Source organism: Channa argus, chromosome 12, assembly GCF_033026475.1.
Source record: "Channa argus isolate prfri chromosome 12, Channa argus male v1.0, whole genome shotgun sequence".
Lineage (NCBI taxonomy): Eukaryota > Metazoa > Chordata > Actinopteri > Anabantiformes > Channidae > Channa > Channa argus.
The window spans coordinates 5,681,529-5,694,973 of NC_090208.1; the positions used below are offsets into that span (position 1 = coordinate 5,681,529).

The 13,445-nt window shown below is 38.5% G+C and overlaps 2 protein-coding genes across 4 annotated transcripts in view; both read right to left on the minus strand.

The window, feature by feature from the left end:
* Nucleotides 1–2,178: 2,178 nt before the first annotated feature.
* On the minus strand, nucleotides 2,179–9,172 carry LOC137137935 (carcinoembryonic antigen-related cell adhesion molecule 20-like). Its single transcript, XM_067524779.1, has 6 exons — nucleotides 9,151–9,172; nucleotides 4,883–4,918; nucleotides 4,023–4,283; nucleotides 3,698–3,943; nucleotides 3,492–3,626; nucleotides 2,179–3,393 (listed from the first exon to the last, which is right to left on the minus strand). Exons 3-6 carry the CDS (start codon nucleotides 4,225–4,227, stop codon nucleotides 3,281–3,283), a joined length of 699 nt encoding a protein of 232 aa, XP_067380880.1. The 5' UTR covers nucleotides 4,228–4,283; nucleotides 4,883–4,918; nucleotides 9,151–9,172; the 3' UTR covers nucleotides 2,179–3,280.
* A 2,752-nt stretch (nucleotides 9,173–11,924) lies between these two features.
* LOC137137920 (Fc receptor-like protein 5) overlaps nucleotides 11,925–13,445 on the minus strand; it is a 46,979-nt gene continuing 45,458 nt past the window's right edge. Inside the window, exons 7-8 of one of the 3 annotated variants that reach the window (XM_067524747.1) lie at nucleotides 12,706–12,828; nucleotides 11,925–12,543 (exon numbers count right to left, since the gene is read on the minus strand). In XM_067524747.1, the coding sequence (XP_067380848.1) occupies nucleotides 12,539–12,543; nucleotides 12,706–12,828 (128 nt within the window). In that variant the 3' untranslated portion in view covers nucleotides 11,925–12,538. Of the gene's footprint in view, nucleotides 12,544–12,705; nucleotides 12,893–13,445 lie in introns of all 3 variants that reach the window. The other 2 variants (XM_067524745.1, XM_067524748.1) reach the window with 2 other exon arrangements.

Below are 13,445 nucleotides of genomic sequence, written 5' to 3' on the forward strand. Positions count from 1 at the left end.
ACATATCAGACCGTAAATACGTTATATAGCAGATTTACGTTAAGCTAACATAAAGACAAATTAGCTACTTAATCAACACAGAATTTTAAATGTCTTACAAAATGATATAAATCATTAACCTTGTTACCACTTTCAACTGGACCTAAATCCAAAAATAATAAAAATACAATCTGTGAACGTCTCCTTACTGTCTTTAGTCTTGTTTGACATCTTCCTCTGTTTTACAGTCTTCTGCTGTTGTTAAGTTCCATGTTTTAATGTTATCTGGCCTTTCAAAATATTACACTTCTATTTTACAAAAAATTATAAAAATAAAAGCCACAAAAGAAATCGAATAATGGTTTGAACTAGACACATTTTGCAGGACAAAAACAACATTCTAAGGATGTTACAGTATGTATGTGTATATTGTATGTGTCAGCTTATCATTTATTAAAACAATCAGAAATGAATACAGCTGCAGTGAAGACTGTGGGGATGTCTGAGGGATTTAAAGGATCAGAAAATCACTTTGTACAGAGTCACAGTGATGGAAATTACATCAATGTTTTCAGACAATTATTAAGTGAGTTTAACGTGTCACACTTTTTTCATTTCATTCGTTTATACTGAATGCATAAGCTTTATATTGAGCTCTTAACTTAAATAAAGTTTTGGATGTACAGTACGTGTGTGTGGTTAATGCTCAGTGTGCACTTTAATACAAAACGATCAATCTTCCATCTGATCAGTTTCATCACACTTTAACCACTATGTCAGAAGAGAAATCCACAACTACATGAACAATGATTCACTCTGCTCTAATCTGTCGTCATCGTTCAGTTACAGTCTTCAAGTCACAGTCAGAACCACAGTGGTTTTCACACAGAGAGAAATCAGGAAATAACATGAGCAGAGAAACAGACAGAAACTAAACAGGCAGATCTGATTCACACTTTTCCTTCAATATTGGAATCAGACCATGTGAATATGATGATGTGCTGCCACCTGCTGGATGATTCAGGTAACAGCTCCACAGGTAACAGGTCACTTTGTCCTCTTTGTAACAGCAGTTTGACTGAGAAAACCAACTCAAAAGTCTCAGGAGCAGCTGACATCTTTAGGCTGAGTTCATGGTCCCAGTAAGAGCTAGAACAGAGTTGAATGTCTGTATAAGGTCTCCAGCTGTGAACGTGATGAACCACATCAAGAACAATTCCCACCAAATAAAATGCTGCTGACACTGAGTGGAACAGGTGGAACCAGCAGGAAAAGAAACATGAAGGAAACACTGGATCTACTCTGCAGGTTTGAACTGAGCTCAGCAGCACAGTGACACCTGGTGGATTCAACGTGGGACAACAAGTCCATGAAGACAGAGTCTTACAGTTGTGTAATGTGTTGGTTACATGTGAAAAAGCCACATGAACAGAGACACTGATTCACGTACAGATCAGTCCCACTGATTAAAAACAAGAGGACTTTAATACAGACTGTCAACTTTAATTATAGAGTTTGCTTAAAAATATTGGACCAACTGTGTAAGAAATGCAAACACTTCACATCTGTTCCACTTCCTGTTCTTTCTTAGAGGATTTGTCTTCAGTTCACCTTCATCAGGTGAAATGCAGCTTATTTAGATTCAGATCAGGAAACGTGGTCAATTTAGCATCAGTGAGTCAGTGGAAAGTCACATGTTCTACTGCACATAAGTACTAACTTCACATCTATCAGCTTTATCTTCAACATTTTAGAGAGAAATATTTCACTTTTACTGCTCTGCACTTTACATGATTAAACATCAATTATTCAACATTTTGGTTAAAAATGCCACAAGTTGCAACTGTTTCATCGTCTTATATGAGACAATTTGCTGCTTTTCTATGTCACTAATTACAAGTCAAGTCTCAAATTGCAAACTCAAATAGCTTTTGAACTTTTATAGTTTTCTACTAAATGAAACTGTGATAGACAGACGCAGTTCAGATTGTGAACTTTAAACAGTCCTGGAGAAAATTAAATTAAAGTCATTAGTTTTTCTCAGCCGACCACCAACAACGGTTCAGTCTGTTTTTAGTCCATGGTTTTCTGCACTAAAGAGGTGTGAATGTGTCAACCACAAACAAAAGAGAACAAGTCAAATTTTCCAACTGACAATTGCATGAAAGCCACAGAACCACACGAGACAAAAATGAGTCTAAAGTTTATTGATCCTGCAGAAGAGGACACGTTGCTGTTTGAACTGAAGAGACACTGAAAAGAGATTTTAAAAAGTCCATATATATGATGGAGTTAACAAATGTGTTAATTTGTGTCTTAATCATTTTTAATTTTAATTCTGTTGCTGTCTGAAGACACACAGCATCTAAAAATAAAGTTCTTCTGTCTGATGGAGTCTGAGGACCAGTTACAGGTGCAGCTTGTCCTCAGTGGTTTTACTGCTGTGAAGGTGTAAAGGTCGACCTCAGTGAAGAGTAGACGTCCTCTGTCTGGGCTGGAAGCTCTGAGCACAAACACACAGTTTAGACAGCGTGAGACAATGATGATTAAAAACAAAGTTTATTGGACAAAACATTTGCTTTTATAATGTATTTAATAAGAAGTGAATTAACAGTAGCCGGTTTTGAGAATCAGTCACTAACCATCACCCTGTTGTCTCCCACAGACTGGTTCATCATAACTTATCACAAAGTAGAATGTGTAGTGTTTCTTCTCTTTGTGTTTATTTGAGCTGCTGCCTGTGACCACATGTCCAAGGTGAACGATTTCACCTTTTATTTAAAAAACAATAATAAGTTAATCTCCTATTTCCTGATTCTGAGATCATGAGGCTGGTAGCAGTTTTGTTCTTCACACCTCTGCTGTGAAACAGCAAAGAGCAAATATAGGTTTGGAGGGTGTGAATCACAAACAGGAAAGTGGACGACAGAGCTGCTCGCTTCTATGACCTTTAACATATCAACAAGGTACCAAACAAACAGTGTCATTAACCACAGAAGATCACACTCATGACAAACCTCTACAGCATCAGTTCATTGTTTTACTAAAATCAACAAGATGTTTCTGTTTTTCCATATGTAGAGTTTAAAAAATATACAAATATATATATAGAAAATGTAAATTTATTAAGTTATAAGTCATGTTGTGTGATGAGCCCCAAACCCAAACAGTAAGCTGAAGCCTAAAACCCAGGTCTGAACCTCTTCAGGCTTTGGGACGTCCTTCAACGTGCAGAACTGAACAACTTGAGGTGTGAGTGAGGATCAAGGAACAATCAGCTCATTGATCACAGTGGATCAGTTCAGAAGTGATGCTGCGAGCTGACTCCAGTGATGACGTCATCATAGTTATCAGCCAATCCCTGCTCAGCTGGGGTGGGTGAGGTTGTCACCATGGAGACGGGCAGATGATTTCCTACAGTCAGAGGAGGAGGAAGTAGAAGTAAAGTAAATGTATCAACAGTTAAAACATGAAAAGTTCTGTTAGAGACAACTGTGACTGATGAGTGTTACCTGTGGGTCTGTGTCCATATGAAGACACCATGAGGACAGTGGAGATGAAGTATGGACAGAACACCACCAGGTGGAGGAGCAGAATGAACCGAAGTTGGAGGGAGGTGGAGACAGGAGGTGGTGTTGTAGTTTTACCTGTAAAGAGAATCACCTGTTCAGGTTAACGTGGATAAAATAAGTGTTGAAATCAAAGTGAAGCTCCTGACCTGTGACGTAGATCCAGCTGGGTGGAGACTCTCCATGACTGCTGATGTGACACTTGTAGAGGCCTTCATCAGACTTGGTAACATGGTGGATGGTCATGTGACCTGTAGGCTCAGTCCCGATAAAGACACCATCTTTAAAGAACTTAGCTGGAAGGTTGAAGGGAGGCCTCTTTGTTTGACAGTGCAGAGAGACATCATGTCCCTCCATCACAGGGAGGACAGGACTCTGCAGGATCACTGCTCCACCTCAATACAGAGACAAACTACAGCATTTCATCCATTTCCACACAGCTTCATCAACACTAACTCCACAGTCTGATCTTACCAGTGACAGTGATGGTGATGCTGTTACTGGTTGATCCCTCTCTGGACTCACACCAGTAAACTCCCCTGTCCAATGGGACGATGTTGATTTTACATAAAAACCTATTTGATTCTCCCCATTCACCTCCACACTGTTCCATTGTGTCTATAGTTGTGTTCCTCCTCACTGTCCAATTAGCAGAGCTGTCGACGTCCTCACAGCTCATAGTAACAGACTGATCCTCAAAGAACTGAGCACTGTTGGGACTCACAGTCAGATGAACTGTGAGAGTTTCAGTGCATTTGAGGAAAAATGGTAGAAAGTAACAATAATCAGACCAACAACAATGTCATACAGTAGTATTAGCAGTATATAGAAAGTATTTGGTCTTAAGTGTCCACTGAGTAACAGTCCATGAAGATACTTTCTTTAGTTTTCATTAACTTATAAAGAGGAAGTTTAGCAGTGTTTCAGATTCAAGTTACTTTAAAAAACAACATGTTTTCATTATGTGTATTGACTCCATTCATTTTAACTAGTTCATTAAAAGTTAGCATCTGTTCTACATGTGCAGAGTGAACTTAAGCTGCATCTTTACTCTTTTTGTTTACAATAATACCCAAGTGTCTTCATGGACTCTTGGTTTATAGACAATATTTAACAATCCAAAGCCAAATTCTTTTTGAACTATTGTTCCTTTAGAAATTCCATCACTACACTTTGCTCTCACTTGCAGAATATTGTCCATATAGGCCCAGAGAAACCAATTAGAGTACAGAGTAAACATACTATGTGTGTAATACACACATTTTTCTTCATGTGTAAAATCAGCAGTTTGACCATTTAACAGCTGATGAATATTGGATGACAAAGGTACCAACCTTGGTTTGTTGAGCCCCACAGCAGTGAAGTCACAACTACACAAACACAAAGAGAAAAGACAGTCGGCTAATTTGGAGACCAACACTACATCTTCCCCCATCTTCCCTCACTGAAACCTGGTTGCAGCAGGAAGAATGTGTCAGTTTAAATGAGTCAACCCCCCCAAGTCATATTAATTATCATGTTCCTAGAAGCACAGGCTGAGGTGGAGGAGTAGCAGCAATATTTCACTCTAGCTTATCAATAATTCCTAGACCTAAACATAGTTATAACTCATTTGAGAGTCTTACTCTTAACCTTTCACACCCAAACTGGAAAACTCAAAAACCACTATTATTTGTTATCGTGTACCGTCCTCCAGTCCCTTATTCAGAGTTTTTGATAGAATTTTCTGATTTTCTATCTGATTTAGTGCTTAGTACAGATAAAGTCATTATAGTGGGTGACTTTAACATTCATGTAGATGTTGAATTTACAATAACGGACTATACAGCAGTTCAAAATTCATTTATCTGAAAAAGCTGTGAATACATTTAAAGAAATTATTTCTTCATCTTTTTCACCACCATGTGTCAATACTATGGTGAGTAGCCATCTTACTCCTGTACAAATTGATTATTTAGATGACGATTCTGCAGCCTCATTGCGTATGATACTAGATACAGTTGCCCCTCTGAAAAAGAAGGCAGTGAATCAGAGGAGCCGACCTCCATGGTACAATTCACAAATGCACAGCTTAAAGCAGGCGTCACGAAAATTAGAGAGGAAGTGTCGTTCCACTAATTTAGAAGAATCCCGGTTAGCCTGGAAAAACAGTTTAAAAACGTACATAAAAGCTCCGTGATGCCAGAACAGCATATTATTCATCATTAATAGAAGAAAACAAGAACAACCCCCGGTTTCTGTTCAGCACTGTAGCCAGGCTGACTAAGAGCCATAGTTCTGTTGAGCCTAGTTTTCCCTTAACTTTGAGCAGCAATGACTTTATGACTTTCTTTACTAATAAAATTGTAGCCATTAGGGAAAAGATTCACCAGATCCTCCCTACAAATATTACAGATAGATCTTCATGTACAACAGCTCTAGAATCCTCAATAAGGCCCCAATCCATCTTAGACTGTTTTTCACCCATAGATCTCACTGAGCTAAGTTCAACTATCGCCTCCTCAAAACTAACAACATGTCTTTTAGACCCTGTTCCAACCAAATTGCTTAAAGATGTTCTACCTTTAATAGACACGTTCATATTAGTTTGATTAATCTATCTTTAGAAACTGGCTATGTACCAAAGGCTTATAAAGTTGCTGTAATCAAACCATTACTTAAAAAACCCTATATTGATCCAGGTGATTTAGCCAAGTATAGACCAGTATCAAATCTCCCGTTTATTTCTAAAATCCTTGAAAAAGTAGTTGCAAAACAATTATGTGATCACCTTTACAGGAATAATTTGTATGAAGACTTTCAGTCAGGATTTAGAGCTCATCACAGTACAGAAACAGCACTGATAAAAGTCTCCAATGATCTCCTGGCTTCAGATAAAGGACTTGTGTCCATACTCGTCTTACTAGACCTTAGTGCCGCATTTGACACCATTGACCACAACATTTTATTACAGACACTAGAACATGGATTTGGGATTAAAGGAACCACATTACATTGGTTTAAATCTTATCTGTCAGACAGATTCCAACTTGTTCATGTTAATGATGACTCTTCTTCATGCACCAAAGTTAGTTATGGAGTTCCACAGGGCTCTGTGTTAGGACCAATACTTTTTAATCTGTACATGTCACCTTTAGGCAAAATTATCAGGAAACATTCCATAAACTTCCACTGCTATGCAGATGATACCCTGCTCTATTTGTCTGTGAAACCAGAAGATACTAACCAATTAGTCAAACTTGAAGCATGTCTAAAAGACATAAAGACCTGGATGTCCTACAATTTCCTACTTCTAAATTCAGACAAAACTGAAATCATCCTCTTTGGGCCTAAAAACACGAGAAATATGCTGTCTAACAATATAGTTACTTTAGATGACATAACTTTGGCCTCCAGTACTGCGGTGAGGAACCTTGGAGTTATTTTTGACCAGGATTTGGCGTTTACGTCACATATAAGACAAATCTCTAGAACAGCCTTCTTCCACCTACGGAACATTGCTAAAATTAGAAGCATCCTGTCTCAAAGTGATGCTGAAAAACTGGTCCATGCATTTGTTACTTCTAGGTTGGAGTACTGTAACTCCCTACTTCTGGGGTGTCCTAATAACTCTCTAAAAAGCCTTCAATTAATCCAAAATGCTGCAGCAAGAGTGCTGACTGGATTAGGAAAGAGAGATCATATTTCACCTTCACTAGCTTCTCTTCATTGGCTTCCCATTAAATCTAGAATAGAGTTCAAAACCCTCCTCTTTACATACAAAGCTCTTAATGGTCAAGATCCATCATATTTAAAAGATCTCATAGTTCTGTATCGCCCGATTAGACCACTTCGATCCCAAAATACAGGCCTACTTGTGGTTCCCAGAGTTTACAAAAGTAGAATGGGAGGCAGAGCCTTTAGGTATCAAGCTCCTCGTCTGTGGAACCAGCTTCCAATCCAAATTCGGGGAGCAGACACCCTCTCTACTTTTAAGACTAGGCTTAAAAGTTTCCTTTTTGATAAAGCTTATAGTTAAAACTGCTTTTCTCTATACATTTACTTGTCACCACTGTATGCCATTAATTCTGTGTCCTACAACCTGTACGATGCTTTGTTGTTGCTTTTCTTGTTGTTTTGTTGTTGCTTTTTGTTGTTGCTTTTCGTTGCTCTTTTCTTTTCTTTCTCCACTTTCCACTCACCCCAACCGGACAAGGCAGATGGCCGCCCACCCTGAGCCTGGTTCTGCTGGAGGTTTCTCCCATTAAAGGGAATTTTTCCTCTCCACTGTTGCCTAGGGCTTGTTCAAGGGGGATTTGTTGGGTTGTTTCTACATACTTGTGTAGTCTGGACTTTCTGTAAAGTGCCTTGAGATGACTTTGTTGTAAATTGGCGCTATATAAATAAAGTTGAATTGAATTGGACCCTCTTCCCATCATCTCCCCTTTCTTCAAGTTGCTCATCCTCGCTGCATCTCTAGAACATCTACTCTGCCAGGACTATACTCCACTCTTCCCCATAAGACCCCTGCTTCACTCCTGTAAGTTTTGTTTCATGTTCAGACACCATATCCGACAAGTCACTGTCAAGATACTCATCTTCGTGTTTTCTCATAGACTGGAGATCAGCACCACCTAGCGAGCCGGAGGACTTACATCTCCATCTTGTTTTGCCAACTATTATATTCTATAATAAATCTTTTTAAACTGAGCAGTTGTGTCAAGCGCCTTAATGGGTCCAACCCTAAAACTAGTACCTTACACAAGGGGTATTTGACCCACAACTTTTGCCTCCTTTTTTTTTTTTAAGGAGGATATTTATAGGTTTTACATGGAAAGTGTTTTAGTTATTAACGTAATAAAACATTTCAGAAGCCGAAGGTGTTTTACTTTTTGTTCATATTAATTTCTATGGCTAACTATGGCTTACACACAGACCCCTCTCTCTGTTTCGACTATTTGCTTTCTCGCAAGCGGGAAATGTAGCCGTAGAGCTACATCAACTCAACTGCACCATGAGCTATGAATAATGCCAGTACACTTGAACAAATGTGTTTTGTCCTGCCTTAACATTTGACAATCTAAAGCTTTTTCTGCTCTTAATTTGAAAGAGTTGTTAAATCGTGACCAGGTTTCCAGCTGTATACTGGTATCACATTATATAATTCCAGTAATTCTTAACTTAATGAAGAGTCTTTATATTAAGGAGCATCTTGCATTAAAGTAACTTTGTCCTAACACAATTATGAGCTAACAATAGCTGCAATACAGGCCCGGAACAGTATCACCATGGTGATATGCTTTGTCTCAAACATTAAGGCACCCGGACACGGGCTAAATGTCATTTCTACATAGTAAAACACAAATGTATAAAAAAAAGCATGTAGACTTTATCAACTTAAGAAAACTGTAAAAATAAATCTGTGAGGTGCAGGTGCAAATCGATTAATGAGATTCGGGTGTTTGTCCTAAACACTGTAGAGAACAGTGTATGTGATTCTAAAATGACAGAAATGATAAAAATAAAGTTACAATAAAAGAAGGGAGGGTGTTAACTGCATACCTGAGTAAAGATCCAGAATATATACTGCACATAATACACAAACAGAAAGTAGATAACTTACAGAGCAGCCACAGCACAGATGTTTCCTCCGTCTTGGTGATGTTTGATCTGAAACGCTCAGTCAATTCAAGTAAAGCCCCCTTCAGCCCCCAGGCTGTCAATGCTGCTTCCTGTCTTCACACTTTTATGTGTCTGCTTACAGAAAAAGTATTTACACAACACAAGAATATCCAGATGTGACACACTCTGAAGGTTGACGACTGGTTCATACCTGTAAAATGGTTTTAATGCATCACATTTTAATGTAGACAATCAGTCACAAGCTGTGTCTGTGTGTTGATGTTTAGCACAGTTGAAGTCAGTAGGTATTTTCTACCTGGCAGTGTGACATGTTCTCTCCTTTAACTGCTGAAATGTGGTCAGGTATAGATGTGCTGCATGTTTTCACTCAGCTGGGCAATATGGAGGTTTTACAGGCCTCATTAAAGTAGCCACTTACTATAGAGACACACAAACCTGATGTAGATGCAGATGCATTTCTGATGTTGAACTTTTAACATTTTCAGAGTCTGGCTGGATGTGAATCTTATATTCAGAGTGAATAGACTTACTGTTGTCTGGTGAAGGCTGGGATATGATGATGATGATAATGATGATATGTTAAATTAAACTATCAGCAGGTGGAATAAGAATGTACTAACCCATACAGATAGCAACAGCCAACAGTCTTAGAAAGGGCACCTCATGGGGTCTCATGTTCTTCAGTGTCATAACACACAGCTGTAGGCATTAAGTGTCCGTCTCTGCACAGTAATTAGACACCATTTGTGCCACAGCATGAGGTCACAGTATAACGTCTGAAGGTGGCGCTTAGGACAACAACACGCAACATTTGAAATGTGCAGTGACAGAAAACACTGCTTTCTGACTTTTGTGTGTGAGTGTGTGTGTGTGTGTGTGTGTGTGTGGATCAGAGGTGAAGCTGCTTCCTGGTTGTTGATGTGAGAGTGAACCATCACAGATCAGATGTTGGTGTTTTCTAAAGATGTTGCTGATGAGACTTTGTAGCAAACAGCTGCTATGAGTGATGGGATCAAAGTGCAGTAGATAATGTCTGACAGGAGTTTGAAGAGGAAATGGATTCATCACCTACCTGACACCTCACACCTCACATCTCATTCTCTTCTTACAGGTGGTGGAGCTAAAAAAACTGACGATGGAGGAGACAAGGACAGATTAAACCACGATGGACATGTTGGACTAGCTGTTGTCCTTTCAGTTGTTGGTTTTCTTGCTGTTGTTGTTGGATGTTTTGTAGTGTATAAAAAGTTAAGGACGGACAACGGAATTATCAAATTCCCACATTATTACCCAATTTAACTTTCTTAAATTGTTGAAGGAGGAGAAAGATGAGACAGCAGTGGAGGCGTGTACACATCTCGCAGCAGCTTTCTGCCTGAACTTCTTTTTCCTGTTAGTAAATTATGCAAGAAGCAGAATTCTGAAAACATTAAAGCAGGTGTAAATTCCAGATCTATAAAAACTACAAACATAAACTACATACATGTTAAGTTTAGAAAATGTTTACACATTAAGATGTCATGGAAAGAAGGTTTGTTTGTTTTTTTAAATCATTGATTTCTCCCAAACCCCAGCATGTATTAATGGCAGGTGTCTGTACATATATTGTAGAACTTGTACATAATCTAACAAAAATGTAATAACCAACACATAATATAATAACATTCAAAAGCAAATAAAAAATATAATATTTTAAAGTCCAGTGTGTTGAATATTTCATAGTTTACACTTTAATTTTGGACCAGATGATTTCAATTTCAGGGATGCCATTCAAACACAAATCACACGTGATTGTCTATGTCCTTAATTTGTCCTTTAGAAGTTTATAAAGCTGTATTTACCCGAATTTACCTCAGAAAATGAGCAAAACCAAAAATATAAATAGGTGAATTCAATTTCCTGTTAGTATTATAACAGGTATTAGTATTAGTTAGTGCTGTATTTCTTCCTTATCACATCACCAGATTCTTTAATGAAGTAAGTCAATGTTTCTGTTATTGATCTTGTGAAAAAGTCATCACATTTTATCAGCGGAGCTGTAACTAAGTCTATACGTGCTACAACTTGGCCTCCTGGGGAATTTGTGATGCTTTTATCTGTTATTGGCAACATATAAAAAGTTTGTCCGTCTTTGTTGATTAACTTAAATTCTTGATGTATTCTGCCAAACTCTTCTAAAAAGAATGAGAATAAAAATAAAACACCACACAGAGTTAATGTTACATCCAAATGTCTGTGTTTCATTTCAGTTTTAACCCAATTCCTAGATTTACTGATGTATCCGTCCCAAACCAGCAGGAATCAAGGGGAGATCATATGTAATCATATCCGTATGTAAAAGCTTGAAGGCAAGTTTTCTTCTAGTTGAAATATATACTGCTAATGGAGGTATAATAATAATAATGATGCCTTGCACCAGTCAGTGTATGTGTGTAGTTACTGAGCAGCAGGTGTCGCTGAAACACAATCTGACTACAGGAGCTTTTATAATTAACCAACAATCAATGACCAGCAATCCAGAGACCGAGGACCTGTACAACAAAGCCACATTAGTGGCCAATCAGCAAAGTGTTTCGTTTAGCTCAGGTACTACGAAGCTGACCCACTCATAGCCAGGTTAAATCACCATGGTAACAGATGCTGCAGAGCTATGAGCATGGTACACTGCAATGTGATCACTGAAAAAAGTGAGTCATTAACTATAGAGGATCCCAGAAGAGACTAAAGATTTCACAGTATGACAAAGAGCGATAAGCTGTGGATTGTTTTGTTCGACTTTCCAAGGGTCATTCAGACCTGACACAGAACGTTTAATAAAAAAGGGCCAGAGTTTCATATAGACAATCATAATGCATAATGATGAAGCTTCATTTTAATTATACAAAAGATTATTTTTAGTCCCAACAGAATTCCTGATGATACTGGTTTTCCTCACACTCTTATTAAATAACGGTATCACAGAAAGGCATTAGGAGAGTCTGTGATGAAAACTGGAAATAAAACTTAACCCTCTAATAATCAATAATATTAATGAGCATTCAATCAGGTCAGACATCATTTGTTATCTACATTTCTCCTTATCTCTGTTCTCTGGCAGCAAACACAGTTTTTCATGTGCATCACATGCATTACATGAACAAACTTGTAGCCAGAAAAAAATAAATAAAAAATACAGAATTATCAAAAGTCTGTTGGTAATGAGCTACATGATGCTTTTTATCCGGGTGGCCAGTAAATCCAGATGTGAGATGTCCAGATGTGAGATCCATTTCTTCGTGAGAATAAGCTGAACTTGCTTTGTGGTACATAACTCAGATCAGTTCAGGAGTGATGCTCTGTATTTCCATCAGTTATCAGCCAATCTCTGCTCAGGCTGGATGGGTGAGGTCATCATCATGGTCACAGGCAGGTCAGAAAGAAACAGTGGAAAATATGTTAACTAGTGACATGAAGACGTCTGTTAGAGATAACTGTGATTGAATAATGAATTGATTGATTGATGAGTGAGAGGTCAGTGAATGGTCCAGAGTGTTACCTCTGGGCCTGTGTCGATATAAAGACACCAAGAGGACAGTGGAGATGAAGTATGGACAGAACACCACCAGGTGGAGCACAGGAATGAACCAAGGATTGATGGAAGGGGAGGCAGAGGGCAAGGCTGTAGATGATAAGTGTAGATGATAAGGCTGAAGAGGTGGGTGAAAGAGCAGTTGTATGATTTTCTGTAAAGAGAATCCACTTGTTCAGGTTGAACTCGTGTGTAACCCGGTGGGTTGATGTTCTGTTGTTATTCTGAAAGTGCGTTAGGTTTCTGTGTGTGTGTAAACATTTGAGTGGTGTAATAAAATATATTTTCTCATAGTGCGTTACAAGTTCAGTGATTTACGTGAAGCCTTTAAATGCATCAACTAGAGGTTTTCATACACCTACCTGGACTTGCAAAAGAAAAAATAGAAGCAGGATTTACAAACAGTTATCAGAACGCATTGTGTATTTTCCTCTTTCTATGCGACTGTTACAAGGGACATTACGTTCACCACTTGCTGATTAGCCCTGAGGGCGCTACACACGTGTGGGTTTTGTTTTCTCTCCCGCCGGAGACGGAGACTGGTGAGACCATTTCTCCATCTAAGAAGACGTCTTTCACTCTCAGCATAAGAAGACACGGGGTCTAACAGCGGTGGTTCGAGGGAGAGTCAGTCACTGTCCACGGAGTTGGGACTGTACACCGAGTTTCTGCTAAGCTAACATTAGCTCCACTAGCAGTTTTTGTTA

Coding starts and splice junctions, on each gene's coding strand:
- LOC137137935 (XM_067524779.1), bottom strand. CDS start 4,227: ATGAGCTGTGAGGACGTCGACAGCTCTGCTAATTGGACAGTGAGGAGG. Junction 3,944..4,022: donor CATCACCATCACTGTCACTG/GTAAGATCAGAC, acceptor CTCTGTATTGAG/GTGGAGCAGTGATCCTGCAG. Junction 3,627..3,697: donor CAGCTGGATCTACGTCACAG/GTCAGGAGCTTC, acceptor TTCTCTTTACAG/GTAAAACTACAACACCACCT.